Genomic DNA, 25,369 nt, shown 5'->3' on the forward strand with positions numbered 1-25,369 from the left:
CTGTGGTCAACACCACCGCCTTGAACACATCAGGTGCAGTGGAGGAGGAGTCTAATGCCCCCTACTGGCAAGAAGTTGGCATACCAGACAGTCAATGTTGAGAGCAGGTTTCTTTGCATCTTTCCCCACACTGTCTCAAGTCTCCCTGATGGTTCCACCAATCAGATGCTTCCCACAGACTGAAGCCAGCGGTTTTTCTCTGGAGTTGTGCAGAGGAAAAAAAAAGTGAACAACCAATCTTCCGAACGGACGCCATGCTGGGGTTGGAGTCGCTGCCTCCAGCCCGTTAACCCCTCTGTGGCCAAACCTCCTAACAGCACAAAGCAAGAAAAGCATTTCCTTTTGCAATTCTTTCAGTGAAAACAAGCAACGTCCTATATTTGCAACAAGCTCTCCTCTGCATTTCATACTAATCAAAACTTTTGTTTTGGAAAAATAAATACAAAAACAAAGAAGTGTTTACAAGTTTACATTGTGCAGTGCTGCATATGCATGACACCCTCACAGTCGTCTTAAAGGTGGACTGTGATTCATCGACACAAAGTGTCCTGACAGAAATGTCTCTTTTATCCAGAAGGAGTCAAGAAAACTAAGCAGATTTGATCAAGCAGATGGGGGGCTGAGAGGAATTGCAGGAGGGAGGGCGTAGTGATGCCAAAGGCCATGCCGAGGGGGGTCAGGTCCAGGGTGGAGGAGGGGAGCTGCCGAGGACAAGGTCCTCCTCCAGGGGGCGAAAGGCAGGGGAAGAGGGACAAAGAGCTGGACGTGTGGGTCTTTGGGTGCTGGGGTTTCAGGCGTTACTTTAGGACAGAATCATAGCGGTTTTGGTTGAAATCAGGATTTGTGTTAAGATTACTTTTTTTCTACACAGCTTCTAGTTTGGTTTTGAGGAAAGGCTTTGGAGTGGTGTGTGGAAATCTACAATGTGAACGATGGAAACGCACAAACGCGCGCACACACACACACCGACAATCAACAGGGACACTGATGATTCCAGAGGTCCCCCACATCTAAAAGGCATGCTAGATGGGTAACAGGAGCACAGAGGGACAAGAGGACTGGATGAACAGAAAATGCCCAAAATAAGGCATTGAAGACCGGCACTGTGTGAAAAAAAGACAAAACGAAGAGAAAGAATGGAGTCCACTCGTACAGAATACCGCCTCTTGGGGAAAACATGAGTATTTGGATCAGAAGGGGAGATGAGGGACGGAGAGCGAGGAGCCTGCAGATAGGTCCAGTAAGAGTGAAAAAAGGTAGAGGGCAGTCGGGGTCGCTATGATGAAACGTTGAGGTTTTGGTTTCCGAGGCATGCGGTTTGTGCTCTACTCCTCCATGCACATGGGCAGGTTGACGAAGGTGAAGACGTTGTATTCGATCATAATGGAGAAGCCGAGGAAGATGGCGTACAGGACCAGGACGTAGATGCCCAGCTTACAGTCCAGCCTCCACCCGTTCAGGTGGATCCCCGACACCTGCGCGGGAAAACAGAGGACATGCTTGAGTGTGTGACGCTCGTATGTGTGTGTGTGTGTGTGTGTCTGTGCAGGCTCGTCTCTGTACGGTCAGCTCGATGCGAAAACACCTCCAATTATAACAATGGTTCAACCGTGTTTACCTCAATAAATAATTGAATATATTGAACTGGTGACAAGTGCCGATCACATTTCCAGGGACCCAAGCTCTTCATTGTGTTTGTTTAACTTGAACAACGGTATTGGGTTTAGATTGACACCAAACACCAAAGCAGCAAGAGTCCTCACATCTCATCGGGAAAAGCTGAAAACAGCACATTTTGGGGGGTTTTTTTCTTGACAAAAAAGCCCCCCCGCCCCCAAGGAGCCTGCACGCTAATGCACGCAACAACCTTCCCAGCTTTAATGTGATGTCAATGACAACACTGTGGTGCGGCCAGTACACAAGTGAGACGCACAAATTACAACAACATGTGCCGGCTCGGATATTTGTATTGATTAAATTTTGCATATGAAGTCAAAAGCGTTGCAAAATTGACATATGCAAGACATTTCCTGCTTTAGACCCAAAAAGGAAGAGTTATTTGCTATCTAAGTAGCGTGAGCACAGTTTTGTACAGGAGGAAAGGTCAGATTGGAGAGGAGGAGTTGCATTTCTGTCGCATTCGCCTCCTCTGATCTGATCTGGAATCACATCGTCTGATCTCGAATGACTGTGGAGCGCCTACATGCAAAGTAGGTTACAGCGTTACAGTACGGTAGTCACGGCGACGGTCGTTCTCACCGTGAGTGCCACAGAGCCCAGCAGGAGAACCACAGAGTACAACAGCCCCCGACTGTTAATCATCACCTACGGACAAGAGAGTGTGGGATCAGCAGGCGGCGACACAGAGGCGCTCACACCAATTTCATACATCTCTTCAACACACACACACAGTTGTACATACTTCTGCAGTGCCGTAAAAACAAGCAGGTAAAGTAAGTAAATGGGCACCTCTGATCCGTAGCTGACACACATGGTCTGTATCGCCCAGGGAACCCCGAGTCCCACTAGGATATCAAACACGTTGCTGCCTATAGTGTTGGACACGGCCATGTCACCCAGCCCTGAAACAGAAAAGAGCCAAGCAAAGCGTTTAAACAAGCTTTCATTTCAAAACGCGTACAGTATTTGCAGCTGTAAGTCTCCATGTGCCTGTTTTCTGTTCACTGGTGAGGTAAATGTGAAGAGTGGAGTGGAACAAAGTTATCCCAGCTCGCCTCTTCTGCTTTATTCAGGGTAAATGTGCCGCTGCTGTACTATTCTCCCATGATCCTTTGCTCTGGTTGATTGTGTACGTTCCCACTCGTCTGAGGAGATCGCCTGTACGTCTGAGCACAAGCATGTCTCCCTCTAGTTCGAGCAGCCGCATCATCTTTCCGTCTGCGGCTTCCAGTGTTGACACACAGTTCAATATGGCTGCTCGGCAAAAAACAGGAATCCAATAAAGTCTCGAGGGGTTGTTATCTGGTGTTGAGATTAAGTCCCGGTTTTATTTACCAAAGGGATTTATCTTGTGAGACCACGTGCGTCAGATTAGAGCCCTTAAGATAATTGGTGTTGATGCGTCTTAGGAAGTTTTTCAATTTGGTTTCTGAGCCGCAGCTGAGAGAAACAAGGCGGAAATGTGGGATGGATGCTTGATACGTGAATATCCTAATCAATTATTAAGGAGAACCTCAGACGGGACTTGGCTTAGTTCATCAGACGGATAAGAATTCCTTAAAAGACGTTTTGTCTTATTTTCATCACGTCGGTGGGAGGGAACAGGCTTTACCTTGTCGAGCCACGATGAGACTCGCTATGCAGTCTGGAACGCTGGTGCCCGCTGCCAGGAACGTGATGCCCATGATGACGTCAGGGATGCCCAGAGTGTAGCCAATTATAGTCACCTGGGAATGGAACGGAGAGTTTCAGGGCTTAGGAATGACCAGAGACTTCAGGAGGAGTATAACTGGTATAAGTGCCTCGGAATATTCCTTATAAGCCGACTAGACGAGTCCCGCAGCTCACCAACTTGTCGTAAAATAGGTCAGGACAGATGAATTGGAGGAAAGAAGTACAAACGCTCACCATCCAGACCATGAAATAGGAGAAGACGGCGATCCAGACGGTGGACATGATGAAGGACAGCATGAAGAACCTCTCCCAGCGAGGCTTGGCACAGTTGGGGACGGTGAAGAAGAGCATCAGGAGCAGAGGCCACGCCATCAGCCACTTCAGCTTGGTACCGATACCCTCTAACACACACATACACACACGGAGAGAGAGAGAGATTGATCCGATTCTTTTCACATACAGAGACACTGACAGATTAAAGGGCAACAACAACAAGAGTTTCGACCACGATCTCTGCTGGCATTCGAGTCACGTACTTGGAATATGAAACGGAGAGATGCTCTCGCTCTCCTCCGGCTCGCTGGGTTTATCCTCGGGCACGTTCCCGTTCTCGATTTCAACCTTCCCGTCAATCACTTGCGTCTCCATGCCGTTCGCCGACTGCACCAACTTCTGGCGCTTTCAGGAAAGAGACACTAAGTCAAAGAGCAACAAGACAAACAAAAAATAGAACGGAGACGAGTGGCGTTGAAACCCCCCCGCGGAGGTAAACGTGGCGTCTGTACCTCTGTGATGATGAGCCGGCTGGCCATGCGCAGGCGGGTCTTGGGTCCGAAGTGGCTGGTGACCATGACGCGGAGGCCGGCTTCGGGAAAGCGGAACTTGGAGGGGCTGGCGTTCATGATCTCGTCCACCATCACCACCGAGCCGCGGCTGTAGGCCTTGGTGGGCTTGACTGAGGGATGGAAGCGGTGTTAGAGAGCCGGAGAGTTTGACCTCCGTCGTTTGCCACATTTCTCTGTTTATTTCTGGACTTTTATATTTGCTGTCACTCTTTTATGAGAGGCAATTGAGTTTGTCTGTGTTCTGCGGTGAGTTTGTGTCATCAATCCACTTTTACTTTAATGCTTTTGGAAGATTTCCCATTTTCCTATTATGCTTTTATCTCTCCTGTCAACAACTTCTTGAAATTAAAGCCATTTTGATGATGTGAAATCATGAAGTGTTCTGGGAGTTTCGGGCTCGTACGTAAGTCGGTAACACAAATGTTTCAGTGCAGCTTTTTTCTTCCCAGATATTCCCATAGTCACTCCTGCGTTCCTTATCCTCATCCCAACTTTGCTTTTTGGCTGATATAAGAGCAACGTTGCACTCGAGCACCAATATTAACCATGCAAGAGCAGCTCTCCGTCCTTACTGGGAGCTGCTTCATACTCGCCTTTGAAGCTCCTTATAAATATGCATGAGCCGACCCAGGACTGATTTCAAAATCTGCGATAAGGAAAAATGTGGTCCTCTGGCATCTCTGAGCTGCTCAAATGGGGTTTCAGATCAGGTGGCGAGACACACACACACACACACACACACACACACACACACACACACACACACACACACACACACACACACACACACACACACACACACACACACACACACACACACACACACACACACACACACACACACACACACACACACACACACACACACACACACACACACACACACACACACACACACACACACACACACACACACACACACACAACTGCGGACGGTTCATCTCGTATCGGAAAACCAGCTGCTGTTGCGTCATGGCTTTGGTTGCCGTGTGCGACGCCGCGTGAGGAACAACGTGACAACATCCACCCTGTGCTTATTAGTGCCGCTCGGCCTGAACTCGACTGATTATGCAGGGAGAGAATGCACATAAATTAACTTTACACACAGAATCTGCAAACATTTCCTCTTGTGAAGTTCATTACCACTCCGGGAGTCTTAACGGCCCCAGAGACCGGCGGCGGGGAAAAGTTGTGTAGCAAGCAGAAAAAGCAGAAAGAACACTGTGGACAACAAAGCCAGAGTAGGTTTAGTAAGGCTAAACAGACAGGCGTAGAGTGGGAGGAGTCAAACCTCCACAGAGGGGTTAAAGGTCACTGATTAGAAGCTTTTGTTAGGTCGAAAAGGCCAGATGAAGAGACGTGGCTCAAAAAAGGGAAAACTCCAAAACAAAACGACATTCGGAACGTTACTCTGCAAAAGTGACTTCGTCCAGGACTTGATGATGTAATGATGATGTAATGAAGAGGGTGCCCAGAAACCATTGTTTTCCCCCTCGTCTTCGGTGAATTTAAGAGGTTCGCTTCTGCAGAAAAACGCTCCAGTCGCCGTCAGTGGAATTTCCTTTCTAGGAAGATTAAGCAGGTCAAAGTTCAGCAGAAGAAAGCCACAGAGACTCTACAAAGAGAGGAAGAGAGTCATTTTGTTTCAGCCAAAGTCCAATCATCCCAGCAGCCCATGCTTGATCGATCTGGACCCCCCTACAGAGAGCGGCGGCGGTGGTGGGCGTGGGCCTGTCTGGTTAACCTTACCTCTCAGGAGTAGAGGCCACGACGGGTCGTCATCCCAAACATAGTCATACATAGCATTACCATCCTCCATCTCACTGCTGGCTGCCGCGTTACCGTTGGCCACGTTCTTGTCCTTCTTCCCGGCGAAGAATCTCTGCATGCTGGAGTTGAATCTGGCGAACGGACAGAAACCCAATCAGGAAAAATATGAGAGATAACGAACATTCAACGTTTGTGATTATCTGGAGATGAACAAAACCTTTCGAGGAGGTTCAATCATATTAACATGAATATTAGATTTGTTTCCCGTCAGGCTCTTCTTCTTCTACATCCACCGAATGCTGAGATTATTAGTCTGTGCTAAATTAGGACGTAGGGTGTATTGCACGAGCATTCCAACCTCTTTGACTCCTCACCATCTGCCTCTGCACCCTTTGGACACCCGTTATGCAATCGCACGTAACCCGCCGTGCGGTGTGGACGCCTCATTTGTAAGACACGCGAGCTTAACCGTTCAGGATTGTTGTTGCAGATTTTCACTATCCAAGGTGGAGAAAAGACCAATTCCGAGTGTTCCGAGTTTGCGAGATTCCAATTGACGGCAACCCGCCTAAACCCACTTTGCTCCAATTTGGCTAGAGCAGTCTTGAACACGGCCCAGGGGGATTTGGGCGAGGGAGACATTAGGACAACGTATCCTAGAGTAAACACTTCCCTCCTCCAAATGAGACGGGCGAGGACTGATGGCGTTAAGCCGCGGCGAGGCGAGGCGAGATTAAACTCCTGTGTGTGGCAGCGAGGAGAGTTGGAACACAGGCGGCCAGCTGGGAACGGCGGCGGCGGCCCACGAGCCTGCCGTCCCTCAGGATTCTGTCTTTTACCCTTTTTTTCCCTTCGCTCGTACCAAATTAAAGCAGATACAGTGTGAAATAAGGGGAATGCGTCTCAGCGGCAAGCCCCCCCCCCCCTCCCCTTACCAGCACAGACTGGGAACCTGGAACGCCGAGCTGATGGCTTTTCATGGTGTCAAATAGAAGAAAGGAAGTCTACAGCGTGTTCCTCAATTATGTTGGATCCATTTATGCTGAACGGGATTTGATACATTTAATATAAACGGAGGCAGCTCAGTCATCAACTCCCAATGCCTGGGATTACTCGCCTGTACTAAGATTTAAAAAAGAAAAAAAAGGCAAAAACCAGAATAAGGCGAGTGCAAGGGCAGAAGCGTTGTGTAAACAGAGTGAGAACACATGGAGTTATTGCTTTAAGGACGCACTTACTTGGACATGGGAAGGTGCATGAGGATTGTTCCAAGTGTGTGTGTGACCTATATCAATGCGGTGTGGCGGTTGCAAAACACTTACCTAAGGATGACAAATGTATCGGCTTCATCTGCTCTTTAGCAAAAATCTCCCAAAACTCTGATTTCATCTGTCAATCAATGCGTTCAACCGCAATCTGCATGTAAACATCACACGCTCCTGTGCACGCATAGATCCTGAGAAAATGCATGTACAGTACTTTGTTGTGGCCTAATTGGTTTTCTGCTGCGGCAAACATCTGGGCAGGAGACACACACACACACACACACACACACACACACACACACGAGAGACACTGCGGTCCCTGCTGACGAGCGCTTAGCGTTGCGTGGAATGAAAGTAAAATATTTTCCATACAAATTCAGTGTATTAACCTCCTGCTGTCACTTTTGTAGGTTTGTTTTGTTTGTTTGTTGTTCCATCTCTTATTTTTTCGCTTCGCAAAACGCTGCAGAGAGCGTTTGCATGACGGGACAACAAATGATGGCTTTCTGATGGAAGTGATTTTGTGTTTTCATTTTCAAATCATTTCTGGAATAAATTAGAACTTCAGAATCAATTTTATATTTTCTTTCTTTAGTCCCATTATCCACGCATGTTGGAAGATTTGTTGATTTTTGTCCCTTTTCTTTCCTACAGCAGCAGCTTTGGCAGGAATGAGGATTTTCACAAGCCGAACTGTGTCATCCAGCTTAGGGAAGGACTCAACATGCAGGTGTGACAACGGAAAACAGAGGCCAGATGTGGTTAAAGGCCATCTCTGAAGATGACTTAAAGACTGCAGATGAATAAAGAGATAAAGAAAATAAGCATGTAAGAGGGGCAGAACTCACTTCATGACAAGGATGTAACCAGCGTACATGAGGACCAGCACCAAACTCTCCCACCTGAGACAAAGACATAGGATGGGGGGGACAAGGATATCGTCAGCGTTCTCTCACACACACACAGATTGTCTGAAAGCAGCTTAGGTGGACTGAACACTATTATAATGTGCAAACTCAGTTTAGCTGAGCTTCAAAAGTTCATCTGATTGATTGACAGCGCAAACTTTTTACAAGACTTTTTAGAGATGGCTTTGGGATTTTCTTTCTTTTTTTTTACATTAAGGTTTTATTTTGAAACTGAGTGAAAACAGACCCGTTCTCATGTAACATATCATTCAGACAGTCTGCATTTGCCGTGTCAAGTGTGGGTTGCAAAATGCAGATAGACAGACACTCGTGGGCGTGTAAACTCAAATATGCTACAAGAACAAGAAGCTTTCAGGGCATAAACACAAAACGTACAGAACTACACCGTAAAAAAGAGGCAAAGTCACTTACCACACTATCTTCTCATCATAGATGAACTGGAAAACAAAGAATATTCATCTGAGATTGGAGACGCGACACACAAAGAGGATTTGAAAGGGCGTTTACTGGCTCCACTCACTGCGATCAGAGCCAGCACAGACAGGGTGTAGTAGAAGGAGTCCCTGAACACGGCCCACCAGGTCAGCATCACCACCTGACGGGACAAGGACACGCTGGAGCTGCAGGTCACGTTGGACAGTAAATGTGATCAAACGTGGTTAAAGAGTTGTCAGTGCTTAGAGTAATGAAGCTTGTGTTGATTCTCTTCCTGCTGCCACACTTTGCTCGTACATCTTCCACTAAAACCTGTCTGGAGAAAACCAACTCAAGCAGATGCCTCCGTCTCCCCTCAGCGAAAAACTTCTGCCACACATGTGCTGTTCTGCAGTCTATAAATAAACAAGAGTGCAGCTGCAGCAGGAAATCGCTCGCACACACACACCTGTCCAGCAAAGATTCCGCAGACGCCGATGATGCAAAGGATGTTGAAGACCGCTGAGCCGACGATGGTCCCCACCCCCACATCGCCATGGGTGATGAAGACACCTGCATACAGGGGAGGCGGCCAATCAGAATCAGCTGTGACACCAACCATCTGGGACAGGACGACTGTGTGTGTGTGTGTGTGTGTGTGTGTGTGTGTGTGTGTGTGTGTGTGTGTGTGTGTGTGTGTGTGTGTGTGTGTGTGTGTGTGTGTGTGTGTGTGTGTGTGTGTGTGTGTGTGTGTGTGTGTGTGTGTGTGTGTGTGTGTGTCTCTACCGATGATAGAAGCAAACAGCTCCGGTGCCGAACTGCCAGCTGCCATGAACGTGGCTCCGGCGACATCTTCACTCAGATCCAGCTTCTACATAGGCGGGAAGTAAAAGAGAAAGGCGGTGGGTGTTAACGTGAAACACCGGCGTGACGGGAACAGAAACGGCTGAGAGACGACGCGGGAATTTGTACCTCGCAGATCTTCTCCAGCGACGTGACAAAGTACTCGTCGCACGTTATAGCGAGGGCCAGGAACATGTAGAGCGCCTGGGGACAAAGTCAGCAGAGGTTAAGGTTTGGAGTGTGTGTGTGTGTCTGTGTGTGCAAGACAAAAGCAGAGATAGAAGATGGAATACAAATGTGTGCCTGGGCGTAGATTCTTAATAAGCAGAAATTAGCCGAGCTGATGGAGCCTTGGCAGGGGCGAGGACAGGTGAAGGAGACTCGCAGAGCGCGGCGCCCAATTAAATCTGCCATCAAATTCAAATGTCAGTTCGGTGACGAGCCGTTTCCCTTACAGGGTGGAAAAATCTGGGGGATCTGCAGAGACTCCCACCTTGGCGAGGAGCGGCGGCCTATTTCAGTAGCAGAAGAGTAGAGATCTATAAATTATAGATCAGGTGTGACATCATGGCCCAGCAGTTCTGACAAACTGCTGCTCTTCTCTATGCTATCCACAGGGGGCAGTGCAGGACTGCAGCACCGCCGGCCCCCCGGCTCCAGTGCTGAGACTATGCAGATCAGTCATCTTCCAGTGTAGATCATCAAGCTGAGGAGGGGGGTGTGTGTGTGTGTGTGTGTGTGTGTGTGTGTGTGTGTGTGTGTGTGTGTGTGTGTGTGTGTGTGTGTGTGTGTGTGTGTGTGTGTGTGTGTGTGTGTGTGTGTGTGTGACTGATTACAGCTCGTATGTCAGTTCAGGTCATAATAGAAATAAGACTCCTCACATCTTTACGCCGAATTTGTGTGAATGTTTATGGCATTATTCATCAAGCTTTTTCCAAAATGTGAGCCTGTTTCTGATACCGTCCACGTCCAAGGTTGATAAGCGGGGAAATGTCCTCGCCCACGTAAACAGACTCACTGGGGTGGAAAACGAGGTCGGTCCCCTGCATTAGGATGCGCGGCAGGTGACGGCGGCGTCCACGCGAGCCGAGATCGTTTATCACAGAGGGGGCGAAGCGGTGGCTCGCTTAAGTCTCAAGAAAGGTCAGAGACGCGGAGTGTGTGGCCGACCAGACGCAGAGCGAAGGCGTCCCCGTGTTAACGACACCCACGTCGTTTTGCTTCGCTCGTTTAATCCACAGGTGGGATCTCTGCCAATAATTTCACGTTCTCACCGTTATGTCTGTTTATCGTTAGCAGGAGGACTTAAACAAATATGAACTCAACCTGCTGAAGGGACGTGGAACTTGGGAACGACTCCATATGTTTTCCTGTGAATGCAGATCTAGGGATAGTAATGTGGTCATTGTAATCGCTCCTCTCTCTCTGTCCGTCTACTCCGCTTGGTGGAGGTATATACAGTAAGTGAGGTCTCTGCTCGCGTTGCTGCTGGAGGACGCGGGCTCTCTTACCGCCAGGATGTGCAACAGAACTGCCCCGCTCTTCCGCTCATTGTTGCTGAAAAAGTCTCCTGGGAACTCGTGAATTGCTGAGGGAAGAGAGAGAGAGAGAGAGACAGAGTGAGTGAGAAAGAGGACGCAATTCTTCATCCTTCCAACTCATCTTTTACACTTGGAACACGCCTGGAACAATTTTCTTTTTTTTTTTTTAAAGAACTCGATCATATATGTAGGTAAAACACAATGGTCAGCCATCATCACATCCTGATCAACTCAAAGCTGAAGCTGTCATAAGAGCCTGAAGTGGCACGGAATTGAACCAAGCAGGCAGGGAACCGTCCCACGCTGAGGCGGCGTCATCTTCATCATCTACGACCCCAACTGGAACACAAGAGTGATCACGGTACCGCCATACGGTGCCAATCTCCGGTCCGCAGCCACGCCGCAGGGCACCTGGCCACAGACAGAGGCCGGCCGTTGCCCTGATGGTAGCCAGTGTTGAGGGGGGAAGGGGGGTTGGTGGACGGCCTCTGTCCGACCTGTGAAGCTGGGAGCCTCGTACGTAACAAGCCTGCAGCACGATACCTTACATAAGCCGCAGTGAGGGCGTCATATTGTAGACGGAACAGGAAAGAGCAGATGGCGAGGACGGCGTTACCGTTGCCCCACTTGTGCATGAGGGTGTAAGAAGAACACACACAAACACACTCGCACAAACTATGCGGGAACAAAAAAGGCAAGTCTTAGCCAGCAGAAACGCTCTTTACTACTGAAAATAAATCAAGATTTGGGGGACTTGTCACATATGGAGTCATGAAGTGGAACAGTGCTCACCTGAGACTCTGCACTGCACCTGTCCCGGCCTCAGTGGCGTCTGTGCTTTCTATATTGCGCGGCGGCGTGCACACATGACTGCGTCAGGACGCCACGTGGAACACTGCACAGCGCTGTGCAATTTGCAACACTTATTCCACTTAATCGCCTGCGTTTTGTCCTGGATTTCTTTTTGCAGCTCCATCATACAACGCGGAAACGGTGTAAATTCGCCGCGTTATACTCAACATTAACCAGCGACACCAGAGCGCTTAACAAAACTAACCGGATCGTACTTTAACACTGAAATAAAGGGATTCCAGAAAGAAATAGTTCCGTTATTCCATTCACATATTAACATCTTTACTCTTCTGACTATATTTGGCCTTAATTTGTATGTTAATCAGCATTCAGATGAAACACTTGGATTGGATTATTATCCCAAACCATATTGTTATACGATTACTCTTCTTTATCCTAAATAAAAAAAAGTATTGTATTCAGTTTTGTAGATTTCATGATTTTCATTCAGTTGCATGTTTTGAGTTTTGTGCCAATCAAACTTTTCTTCATAACATTACACATAATATGTCACCCTTATCATCTTCATCATCACATTTTGGCCTCATGTTGACTAGTTTGCAGGCTGAAATGCTAATTTCTATGATCAAATATTATAGAAAATAATGATTCAAATCATAAATATAAAAGGTAAACAATCTAGTTTCATGCCTTGAATTTGCAAAGTTTAAGATCATTTTGTTTTACCCCATTGCCAGATTTTTAATAATTGTTTTCTTCTTTCTTTTTTTCTTCTACACATTTACAATACAAGACAAGAAAACAAGAATGGAGACCTTACTTTCTAGTCTGTGTTTTTATTTTGCAGAGAGCTTAATCAGGTCTTGATTTGCGAGCGCTCCAGTCGCCGCCAACACTGCAGTGCTGAACGCAAACCCATTCCATTAGGCCATGGAGTCATAAAAAGTTGAATATGGGCGCGCCGTAGATTATGACCTTAATACATAATGAGAGTGTGTAACACATGGCCGACGCCGGAATCTCACATAAGCATTAAGTGTAACAGGCTGCGGCTATGAGGCTTTAAGCTCATTTCATTTCTGACAGGTTTACGAGCCCGGTGGAAGTGACGGCCTGGAGCGAAGGTGCAATCAGTTAGAGGCTTTGACAGCTGCGGCCTCAGAGGTGAGCGGATAAAAGAAAGGGGATGCTAATACGGGACGGGAAAACATCCATCGATACCCTAATGGACGAGGAAATAAATTCTGTTTATCCGCGTTTGTTCTGTGCTACAGAAGCTTTGAAGCCAGAAGTGTCTTGGTTGAAAGCCGTCCCCCGGACGTCCCGCTCCGTTCACGGTGACCGACGCTGTAGCTCTGCCGTCAATCAATAATTAAACGGCAGTGCCATCTCCCCCGGCCTGCGGTCTCTTGTTCGGTCCCTTGCCACTGACTGCGTGGAGTGTGTGTTAAAAATAGGCGCTTAAAGGATGCCAGCACTGGAGGGGGGTGGGGGGGCAGGACAGGCCGGGTCTCACCTCCTCGTCTCTTGTAAACACGCAAGCGGACAGCATCTGCAAGGTTTGTCTCACTGGGACAAAAAAGCAATGTGTGCACACATGAGGACAGCAGGACGATGTACGCTTGAGCCATGTGCATTGATCAGAACAAGACCTGGCCACTTCAACAGGACAACCAAGAAGGTCTTAGTAAGGTTTATGCAAGCTTACAAGACGACATCACTGCTCCTTGGCATCGCCCGCACACACTCTGCAACTCTACTGATGATAGCGGTGAGAGTGAACCTGGCCAAAAGCTCCCATTAGTGACCAATCAGGGCATGAGATTCCAATCATTTTCATTAAAAATTCAATATTTGGGCTTTTGGTTACTAAGTACGCACTTATAAAGATGTAAATCAGAGCTTGTGAGCGCACGCCACCTGAGCCAGTCGACCTCGAAATTCGCAATTACTTAGTACCTATCAAAACTAAGAGCTTAGAGAGTATCGTGGTTTATACACAGGACCTTCACGTCCACAAATATATAAAACAAATCACTTTTAAAATCGAGCTGTAATGTCTAAATGTTCAACCTGCTTTATTATGACATGTATTCTCCGTGTTTCGTGGCGAGACGTGGGGAGCAGGGACGTCTCTGACTGGCACGACAAGCAGGAGGCACAACAATCCTCCTCAGAAGTTGGAAAGTCTATAAATAACACCGGAATTCTCCATAGATGCTGCGGCTTCTGCAATAATTTACTGGCAACATTTTTTGGGTTGATTTGAGTCATAGCACATCTACACAAGGAACACATGCACTCGTTTCAATTACACAGACATGTAAACGCCCCATTGGTCGACATTTCCTTCATGCAGGTGAAGAGATGACTCGTGTGTATTTGACAAATCAGAGAATCTCATTTATTCCAGCGTCAGATTCGTCCGACTCCGCATTGCTGTCTCCTTCCAATTTACTTAAATCAGATCAGAGGGCATGTAAACAAACCGAGTGGAAGCCTTTTAGCTACTGTATCTTTAAGGCATCCCTGGAAATGGCCGACTACACGGTGGCGGATGCTGATTAAACGCTCCATAGCCTCATTTGTTTGCGAGTTTGCATTTCTACTGGCATGAACCTCTAACCTACTATGTTACACTGCGGAGGAGAGGGAGAACATTAAAGCCTCATCTGTCTGCATTAAAACCACCTAAAGCCGGCGCCCAATTGTCTCTATGACCTCGCTGACCCACCAGCGAGGTCATTAACGGGATACAGTTCACACTCGTGCAGCATTAGTCAAGAGGCCGCTCGCGAGAGAAACGACTCCTCCGCGTCATAATAAGGCCATTAGGTAATTGGCACGCTCGGACGGGCGGGCGGGTACCCGACAGTCAGCCGCTCGCCGTCATCGCGGAGGGCCGGTGAGCTGCGCGGCGACGGGGGAAATCATGACAACGTGGTTAACCCCTGGTCACGCACCATTATCCGCTTTTAGGTTCCTGCGCTTTCACATGCTCACAGGTCACATGTAGCTACAATCGCTCTCACATGCTCATGTAAGCACTTAGGACGCATTCGATTGCGTGTGCATGAACGCTCCTTGGCATCCATCAGCCTCTCTCTCTCTCTCTCTCTCTCCGTTTGTGTGTGTGTGTGTGTGTGTGTGTGTGACGTGCCAACTTGGTGGAGCGGAGGCCTCCTGGTTCACTAACCTAACGGGGACACCGCTGTGAAACGTGCGTGCTCAGCTGTGTCAAAAAGGGAGAAATAGGTAAAACAACTCCCGCGGGGGGTGTGTGTGTGTGTGTGTGTGTGGAGGTTTCGGATCTGCACCAACAAAGGCAAAACGGCCCGCTCGCTGTTGTAGATGACCGATCACTGCTGCATCCAGGTGCCTCTTCCTGACCGAGCACAGTTCCGCTTCCTGCTCCGGGAGAACGTGCCCGGTAACAGATCTGAAGCGAGGCGGCATGTGAATAAATAAATACATGAAGGGAAAAGTGCCTTGTGCAGGTGCTCGTGCCTGAGCCCTCACTCCTCCTCCCCCTCCTCCTCCTCCTCCCCCCCTCGCCTGTGTTGTTCTGCTGTTGGCATGCAAGCGAGAAGCAACAAAGTGAGGTCAGTTTGCATTATGCGCCGCAGCAGCATAATCCCTTCTTGTGTAATTCCCTTTGAAAATGCCTCCTTCTGGCGTTTCCCCACCACCAGTTGACAACCCTGCATTCCAGGGTGGAGCAGCTGATGCACACAAGCAGTCCCCCCCCCCCCCTTAAACTCGCCTGCACACCCCTACACCCAAGCCCCATGATCAAACGCCCCTCAGACCTCGTGCTGCTCCCGCTGACACCAACACGGACGCCGCCGCTGCCATGACACGCCAAGAGCAACCCGCCCAAGTCATTTTTCGCATGCCAAACACGCCACACGTGCACACACACCCCCGCCCACTGCCCCAAAGATTAGCAGGATGCCATATCTAAACCCACTATTACAAAATCCCCGGGGGATTACTTTATAGTACAAATAAAGCCATAATAAAACCTTTTGCTTTGTTGTTCAGTTCTACTGTTTTGGGCTCCGAGGTCTCAATCCAACGGCCCCAACAAGGCCAATTATGTCACTCAAGTGGGAGTTTAATATGGAGTATTAGCAGGATCTTTATCAAAGGCTAATTATTCCTCCCACAGAACATTAGCTGCTCTCCCCACCACAATTTTGGAAGCTCCAGAGGCGGCACGAGCTGAGCCCTGGCAACGGAGCCGGCTTTAATACTGCGGGAACAAAGTCAAACTCAAGTTTAAGTGAGGAAGGAGTTCAGAATCAGATTAGTTTCCGCAAGTCAAAGCCAAAATATCACCATAATACAAGGAGGTCTCCAGATATTTGCTTTGAGATTATTTTTTCATACTGGCTCTGCCTCATAAGTCACATACGTCTGCATCATGTGACGGTTAAAGGCATTGGCGGTGAATTTCAAGGATATATTGAAACAAACCGGTACCATAAATATTCCTTTGGGCGGCGCCGCACGTTGTTTCCAAGAATAATGGCTGAATGACCAATAAACGGGCTCCTTATGATGAATGCGCAGGTTCACAGGACAAGCAAAGGAACATTAGCGCCTCACGAAGTGGAGGAAAGGGCTCCCTCGCTGATCAAAGAAATAATGATGAGGGGGGTAGGGAGGGGGAGGGAGGGGGAGGAGGGGAGAGAAGGAGAGCAAAGCTGGCCGAGCGAAATGAAGGCGGCCCACAAACAGCAGCCTAATTAAAGCCTGGCCTCACATGTTCTACACGCTCAGCACAAAATCCAAAAGCCTCCTGTAAGAACTCGCATCCATCCTCGTCCCCTCGCCCCCCCCCCCCCCCCATTCCCCCCAGGGGGTCCCTGGTCCCCGACAAACTGACGCACATCTGTCTTACAAAACTTGTGCCTCAGTGTGTTACATAAGTTTAAGTGCCACACGCAAGAAGTTACACGTTCAATCAGTTTTAAAACGTATCCATGACAAACTGCGTCACTGGGGCCTCAAGATGACTTGTACATCTTTCTACACATTTACATTAATTACACCTGTAACCTAATTCTGGATCACTTTTAACTCAATACAAAGTATGATTGAAATGATTAAATGATAAGATGATGAAAGAATGATGACTGAAGTCCGTTTCTGCCGACTCGTGACCATAAACCACTGCAAAACGTCAATCACTATGAACAAGGCATTCAATTTCTGTTATTGGGGCCTGAAAAGGATTTAATTGAACTCAAACGGTTGATCACAAGATTTACACTCAGACGAGGTTAATGCGGAAAATTCTGGTAGTAAAAGAGACAAAAGCTCACAGGCTCCGCCCACTACAGGGTCACTCACGAGATCAGGAAGCCGGATTAATGAGTCGCGTGATCGGCTCACCGCGACAAGGTGAATGGCGGTGTGAGGAACGAGAGGGAGCTGAGGAGGAATGTGCAGAGGAATGTTTGGCACGAGTGGGGGAATACTTTGGCGAGGGGAACCGAACGTTCATCCGTTGATTACTTGGGAAAACTTTCGTGCACACAATTAACTGGAATTCCGGTTCGAAAGTGAAAAATTAACCTTACAAAATGGTTTACAATCCGGCGTAGTTCAGTGTCAATTATAGCGATGCAGGAAACAGCATTTCCCTGATGAGAGCCTGAAGGTAAAAGGATGTTTGTTTATATGTAAAGTAGCGGGATAGAGCGCCGGAACTTTCACCGAGCCCTGAGGAATTCTGCCTGCTGCGACCGGTAATGAAGTAATAAGCAGTTAGTCCTCGCTGGGTCACTTGTGGAGCAACAGGAAGAAGAAAAAAAACAAAACAGAAACGGTGCTAAATATAACACTTCAATTTGGCTCTACACTCAAATTGGCGCTCTGGTGTCAAAAACGCAGTGTGCCGGTCATATTCGACATTTAAAAATATCGACGTTTCATTCCAGGGAGTCAAACTTTAACCTTCTGAAACCGTCGCCTTACGATCTGTATTATGACTTGAACTCATTCAATCTGATTTTGCATGGAAAGTAGGAGGAAGTTGCTTGAAGAGGACATTTCTATGCTTCCTTTCCTCCCTTTTCTGTGGTGTAATGTGGTACGGCCAGATTCGCTGAGTCACGTCTGTGCGCTGGTGTAAAAGTTCACGACGGGGTGGCAACCGTCCAGCTGTCCTGATACTACTTGCCGTGTTGGAATTGGTTAAATCGCCGTCTCCCTTCTCCTCTGCCAGCCGGTGACATAATGCTTCACCCTGAACATGTGGACCAGCTGCTTCTCTCAAATTACAGCACATCGGGAGTCGGGCTACATTTGGCTCTGTGTGGCTGATAGCAAAGTATAGCTATTGTTTATTATTGCTCTAAAGCGGGACAATGTTGACCGTGTCGGTAAATAAGAATTACAATTGAACTCTTTGCCTGGTGTCCCATTGCATCACATCATCTTCCCCTCAACTCAACCCAATGAGCTACAACGGTCGACAAGCAAATCTGTGTGATTGGTCACCTTTAAATTCGGCACCAGGAGGGCTTTTAGTACATTTAAGAGGAAGATGATGAAACAGGAAAAGTGGCCAAATGGGAACTGAAACGCAACAATAAAAAAAGGAATTAAAGGGTTCCATTGAGTCCAAGATCAGATCTATGTGTCGCACAATTTCTCCCTGCAGCACTTTCCAGCATCAGATGTTGAATATTGTGAGTCGATATAAAGCGACTCCCAACCAGTAACAAGGCAAACAAATACAAAACCACAGCTGCAACAATCACCATCATGTTGAACCCAAACTGTGATTATCTGTGACGGGACTTGTGGAGCACAAGTCCCGTTTGGATTTGGGAAAACTCTCCCCTTCGAAAAGATCAATGCTGCAAGATTCCACTTTTTCTGTGACCGCTTCTTACATACATCCAACGCTGAGCCACTTCCAACAAAGCGGTGTGACGCTGTGAAATCAATACTTTCATGAAAAATGAGCTTTGGTGTTTTTTTTTGTTGCCTTGGTGCGAACATCAGCAATGTCAGTGGGACCGTCAGCGCAGGCAGGTCGGCCCGACTAATTATAGATAATGCTGCTTCCTTTAAAATGTACAGAAAGATGGGAACACAATCAATAGCTGACCTTTTTTTAAATAGCCCGTTCAGTGCTCATTACAGGACGAGCAATGTGAACCGACTCGGAAACATACAGAGCCGACGCGGCAAATCAAATCAGCCAATCGGTCGACTCCGGCCGTTATCTGATGTTTTCACCCTGAAACGCTGGCACTTCCGTGAAGCGATTCCACCTGTAGATAATCCTATGTAGCTGCCTCGGCGTCATGTTTAGACCCATCTGATTGCATTGATTGGTGAATACACAACAACAACAGCAGCAGAGGATAGATTGATTTTTTGGAAACGCCTTCTAAAAAAAGGAGAAACACCAGGTCTATGTTTAATGGGTCATGACTAAGCCTCCTCTGGATTTGGATTTGCTCCCTTTGGGGTCTTTGCTTCAATTAGAGCCGGATAAGGACTAAATGACTCATTTAAGCTCATCGCACCCCCACCCACACACACCCTCCCGGAGCAGCGTACCTGGTTCCGAGCAATTCTTCGCCTCCGTTTCATTCTCGAACGCCGTCGCCATGAGTCTCCTTCCCCAGTGTTCCTGGTCCGGGTGGCCCTCCACCAGCATGGCGTGGCCTGAAAGGGGAACAGAACAAGAGCTTCATTAGCAGGCCAACATGAAACATTCAAGCGTTCAGAGCGAAGTTTATTGGGGGGGGGGGGGGGTCCATATTTGTGAACAGGGTCATGATGGCTTTCTTACCCTTAATCCCTTGAACGCATCACACATTATCTTCCTACCTGCAGCGGAACCAGCAGCGATCAAACGTGACAAACGCGCTGCCATTTTAGTTTTTATTATCGCCTGCGTATGACAATCATTACTCTTCATCTGCAGAGGGAACATAAACTGCCGGCCCAAATCTATTATGTTAAATTATAATCCTACCAATCAGCAGGCCGTGAAAACTGTCAGTTTATTATAACGCTGACTTACGAGCAGAATTGAGACACACACACACACGCGCAACAGCAGCTACATTATTAAGATCCATAAATCTAAAAAGGGATCCAAAAAATACAATTACAAAAACACAATTTAGCTGAACCAAAAGTGCCCGCTGGCTTTAATTTTACTTTTTTCACAGCAAAACTCGCCCTAATTTCACCATTTTAGAAGAGGCCCAGTGACGCGAGAGTCATTTGTCTGGAATCTGTTGCTTATGCTGTACACCAGAGTACAGAAAAGGAAGAATTCAGTTCAGTCATTTAACAAAGGGCTCCTCCAGAGTGTTTGCCGATGGCCTCCTCACTACAAATCACACACACGTTATATGTGATAAGTTACATTTCTGTCATTTCTCCGTTTTGCTAATCGCGCCATTAGCGTTTGATTCCTGAATGTGGTTTTCCATTCATACTGCCAATGACTGTTCATTAGGAACGCGTAATCTATCACAACAAACGAGTTTACTGCGTTTACTCTGCGTTTCATTTGGTCACGCGCCAGTGCACCGACGATTCCTCAAAAACCGATCTGCAATTAGAAATACAGCAGCATTGTAACTGAGATGAAAGTTAATGCAGACTCGACCGTGACGGAATAAAAAAGAAACAAACTCGAAGAAAGTCTTACAGCCTGAGTGATTTTCCCTGTTGCGTAGGACTGAAAGGAAACCGGTAGCAGCAGGCAGGAACGCATATTGAAAACAAGAGGCATTTAGAAAATAGCCGGCATTAATGAAAGGTGACCTGTGTTAAGGAGCTAAGATAGACGATGCTTGTCTAGCAATCACACGCACATTTACACTTTGCACTAAAATGAAAACTATCTGGATATGGAGTCAGAAATAGTGGCATCTGACGAGATTTGCATTTACACTCATGCAATCTCAGCATGTGATCTAGAAATGCAAGCAGCAACTACGACAAAGTGTGTGCAAGACCCCATCCGTATCTGGTCTGGGGGCTTGGATACGTTTATCCAGTTTCCCGTTTGTGGATCCAGGTGAAAGAGTTGTGTTAATGCGAGGTGTAAATGTGGCCACACGGCTCGATACATCAAGCTGGGACTGATTTTCTACCTGGCTGGAGTTGTACGTTTGCTGTCCTGCATCACAAAAAGATATAAAAATAAATAAAAGATGGACTCCATTAAAGCGCTGGGCCCAGTCCGGTGGCACAGCCTGGAGATCAGCAGGTGCCGGGCAAACAGATTGCACACGGGGCGACTGCAGCTGCTTCCCGCCGCTCGCAAGGTCCCCGGAAAAAAAACACGGCGCCTGCGGCCTTTTTTCGCTCCAACCTGTTCCTCCTGACGAGGCGGCACCCCGGCCCCCGGCTCCGCTCGGGCGCCTGGGCTCTGCCCCTCTTAATAAAACATGATACAAATTTGATGTCGGAGGCCAATTTGCAAACATGCCAAAACGGGCGGATGCCTTTTAAGCAAAGGGATGGGATTACAAAATAAGGGGCGAAAGGACAAGATAACAACCGACAGAGGCCAAGTTCTCAGGTTCGCGCCAGAAAGCGGCGATGACATAATGGATCGTTTTCATTTTTAACATTACAACCCAATTCGTGGCATTTAGGCCAGCGTGAAGTCTCTTTTTGCTTTATAAAAACACAATATCCATGACATTTCTCCTATGTGCTCTTACTTCATTGTTGTTAATGTAATGGGCATAGTTAGCTGTGCTGCTTATATGATCTGGATATGAGTCTTAGTTGGTATACAAGACTTCAGCACTGCTCATGTGATCGTGTTGCACAAAATACACAAAATCAAACATAGCAGCAGCAACAACATTCACCATCACATGAGCAAAGAATGAACATCATCCCATTTTCGTAGCTTCCCCAAAGGCAGTGTTTACAGCCAGATGAGGCTGGATTGCACGGGCGTTTCTAATAAAGTGGCGGCTGACTGTATAAGCACATGAACGCCGCTCGTATAGTCTGTTCACTTCAAACATCTAACAGGGAAAGAAAAAAAACAATGGAGACACGATGCTGTCAGTAATGCTCGGCAGGCTTTGAAACATGAGCTAAAAAGTCTGTGATGGGCATCGTGTTGCCGCGTTCACACTACACCCACTTTCTTCTCCCAGTTATGACTCATTTTGACAAACTGTCTCATTATTCTCCTTGGCGTGCTGTGACCAGTGTTTGGGTGTCGTGTCATGATTATTTAACAGGCCACCTGCATCACTCTGCTGAGCCGGGTGGAACTTTGGAGGCGCCGCGATTACCTCCAACAAGCAGACAAGACAAGTCTGAGCCTCTGAATGCAACCGACACACTCCTGGGGCTTAGAATGATTTTGGGGGAAAAGGGAGCAAGGGTATCAATGAAACCTTGTGGAGAGAGCGAGCTTGGAACCCAAACAGGAAGCAGCTTTTACGGTCATATGTTCTATGTTTTGACACATTGAACCAAAAAAAGTGATAAATTAAATTGATGCAAGTTGAAGCGCTCGACCTAAATGAGGATTTGAACCTAGGGGTGCGTTTGTGGTGGTGGAGGGATCGATTCCCCTGATGTGGCTGATGGGGTTCTGCAGCAAGTTGGAGACGCCGTGCTCACAGTATTGCTGAATGTTTCCCGCTCTGAGTGCCTCCCCGAGTTATTTCATGGCTTATTGCGTCTTCCAGAAGGTGTTTGTTAGGGCCGTGCGGTATGCAACGCAAGAGAAAATGCCAAGATAGATTAGACGGATGCTGAAGTAGAACAAAAGAAACGGGTAAGAGGCGAATAAAAACGGCCGTTATTCATCCGGCAGACGGCGCGGACGGAGTGGGCAGCGGTAAAACTGAGCCAATGTCAGCTCAGAGGGGAGGGTGGACCAAGGACAAGCAACCATCAATCTTCCCGCTCAGTCAACGCGCGGCCTTAAGAGACTCCGCTTTCCCCTCTTTGGCCTCCGCCTGCCAAAAAACATCTCCGAAAACGCCGCCGCCGCCGCCGCCTACTCCCTGCCCCGACCGGCCCGGACATCAGTCTGCCCTAGCACCTGCCAGACTCTGGGCCCTGCCCCGCCATTCAGAAACACCTGTTCTAGTCGCCCTGGCGGCTCAATCACACATACATGCACCCACCCACACACACACACACACACACACTCAATCAGCATGCAGCGGAGCACGCTCGCCCCGCCCCTGTTCATGGAGATGTAACCCAGAGTAGTACATCAAATCCCATCCATCTGGACCGTTCAGTGCATCAACACGCTGCCTGCCTGCTACCAATCAAACCGGGTGGCGGGTGGGTTGTTCCCGTTGTGGCGGCCGAGGGAACGAGCTATTCCCATGAGACCGCCCTGGATTACAGTGAGGTGGGTGAGTGGGTTCCGGGAATTCTCAGTTTTTCCTCTCTCCCGACACCTCACATCGAGGCGGGCTTGACCAAAAGGAGAAGGCGAGCCATTGGCGGTGCGGGCCGGCTCGCTTGTTCTCCCCCGGTGGCGGCCTTTGGAGATGTGAGACCTGCACTCGGCTGCATGATATCGTTCCGGAATAATCTGTTAAGCCTCTTGTTGTTTGTTAATGTAATTAATAAAAGTCCCAATAGGTCCGTTACAGATCTACAGGCTGCAGTCGAGGTTAATTTACACGGCCTAAGTGGTTGCAGATGGACACAGAGGTCTGGGGTTTGAGGCTTATAAACTATTTGAATTTGCATGCAGAACACACACATACACACACACACACACACACACACCACAGACACACTTGATGGGACTCTCCTTCCTAAAAAACAGCACCGTCTTCGGGGTGTGTTTGTGACTAGTTAACCTTTGATCCCGGCGGCGTGGCGGATGTCATTTCTCCACTTGCCAAATGTCAAGGTTGGCTGTCAGATTGCGTAACAGCCTGCGGGAGAAGCAGGGATGAGCTGTGTGTTGGCGTTTGCATGAGCTTGAGGTGAAGACTTCTGACATGTGTGCATGGGAGGGCATACTGTTTGGAAAGAGAGTGAATGTGTGTGTGTGTGAGGAGGGAGGGAGGCATGTGCATGTGACACACACACATCACGCATGATCAGCCATCTGAGTGGCTGGCACAGCGCACACCTCGGACATCAGCTGTGAATAATGCAACATCCAACAAGCAAAATGCCTCACGATGTTAAAGCCCCTCTCCCTACACACACACACACACACACACACACACACACACACACACACACACACACACACACACACACACACACACACACACACACACACACACACACACACACACACACACACACACACACACACACACACACCCCCCCTCCACACAGCCGCTGCGTAAATCGGAATCCCTCTGTCACCATGCGGAACCCGAAAAAACGTGATGTGTGGAGTGAGATTGAGGTGATCGAGTGTGTGTGTGTGTGGGCATTAACCCCCCCGGCGTGAAACCGCGATCAAAGACCCTCTGACTGATGTTGCGACTGGCGCCAAAAACACTACGACAAAAATGCTCAAGCGAACCAAAACCACACTGCGATCATGTCGGTTGTGTGCATCTTGATCATGAGGTGTGTGTGTGTGTGTGTGCGCCGTAATCGTGTGCCTCTCAAATTAAAAACGTGCCACACACACACAGCGCGCACACTGCGGCATACGGACAAACACACGCATATATACACTAAAGACAGAAGAAGAAGGACGTTGATGATGATGATGATCTGTGGGCTGTGATCACAACAATAACAGGTGCTGCTGACTTTCTGTCCCGAGTGTGACGGACCAGAACCCCTGAACACACACACATACACACGCACACACACACACACACACTCGTCCATTTTAATACCAACTATACTTCACAATAACGCAATCTTTCGCATTTTTCGAGGGGAATAAATCAGAATTTGCTGCGTTAAAAAAAAAGGCAATTTAATATTCTGGCATGTTCCGCTGTCATTTGCCCTTGACGTTATGTTTGTTTACGTGATAAGCGCCGCGAATTAATTACAATTAACAGTTATGGTGGTGGGATAAGAACCGAGATCGGAGCCTCGCTGCTCCGGGTTCGGTCCTCTATGCGCTCCCAGTGTGTGTATATGTATGTATGTGTGTGTGTGTGTGTGTGTGTGTGTGTGTGTGTGTGTGTGTGTGTGTGTGTGTGTGTCCCCCCCCTCCCTCCTCTTCCTCGTCCTCCTCCGCACTCACCTGTCTTGCTCAGCACCGCCGACATGCTCCACGCCACGAAGAGGACACTGCAGATGAAGCACACCTGGATGAAAAGCATCTCCCTCCGCTTGCGAACTTTGAAGATCTTGCCGATGATGGTCTTCCTCTTGGACGGGTTCACGGTGTCGTCCTGCTGCTCCATGATCGGCGTCTCCATGCCGGCGGCGGCCACTTTCCCCGGTGCGCCGTCCGTGCGTGTCCTTGAGACGCCGAGGAAGGAGAAGGAGAAGAAGAAACCTGCCTAGCGTCTCTTCTCTCACACGGAACACAGCAGCCGGGATGCGATCCTCATTTCAAGCCAAGCAAAGGGGGGGGGGGGGGACGCAGATGGATGGAGAGTAGTGAAGCGAGAGTT

At 48.2% G+C, this 25,369-nt stretch overlaps 1 protein-coding gene across 1 annotated transcript; it reads right to left on the reverse strand.

Annotated features, from left to right (window-relative positions):
• Window positions 1-1,325: 1,325 nt before the first annotated feature.
• On the reverse strand, window positions 1,326-25,156 carry slc24a4b (solute carrier family 24 member 4b). The gene is made up of 17 exons (XM_076155068.1): window positions 24,994-25,156; window positions 19,359-19,466; window positions 10,932-11,008; window positions 9,550-9,624; window positions 9,364-9,448; window positions 9,047-9,150; window positions 8,684-8,758; window positions 8,575-8,600; window positions 8,083-8,136; window positions 6,009-6,100; window positions 4,140-4,309; window positions 3,891-4,032; window positions 3,589-3,755; window positions 3,293-3,407; window positions 2,470-2,582; window positions 2,260-2,325; window positions 1,326-1,475 (listed from the first exon to the last, which is right to left on the reverse strand). The coding sequence occupies exons 1-17, from the start codon at window positions 25,154-25,156 to the stop codon at window positions 1,326-1,328; spliced, it is 1,782 nt and encodes a 593-aa protein (XP_076011183.1).
• Between the last annotated feature and the right edge of the window lie 213 nt (window positions 25,157-25,369).

This window comes from Genypterus blacodes, unplaced genomic scaffold, assembly GCF_046128005.1.
Source record: "Genypterus blacodes isolate CSIRO-AG114 ecotype Tasmania unplaced genomic scaffold, CSIRO-AGI_Gbla_v1 ptg000064l_1, whole genome shotgun sequence".
In the NCBI taxonomy this organism is placed as follows: Eukaryota; Metazoa; Chordata; class Actinopteri; order Ophidiiformes; family Ophidiidae; genus Genypterus; species Genypterus blacodes.

Excerpts from the sequence above, each read along its gene's own strand:
- slc24a4b (XM_076155068.1), bottom strand. The coding sequence starts at position 25,156 with ATGGAGCAGCAGGACGACACCGTGAACCCGTCCAAGAGGAAGACCATC. Across the intron at positions 8,137-8,574 it reads TATGATGAGAAGATAGTGTG|GTGGGAGAGTTTGGTGCTGG; the intron begins GTAAGTGACTTT and ends TCTTTGTCTCAG. Across the intron at positions 1,476-2,259 it reads TGGGCTCTGTGGCACTCACG|GTGTCGGGGATCCACCTGAA; the intron begins GTGAGAACGACC and ends TTTCCCGCGCAG.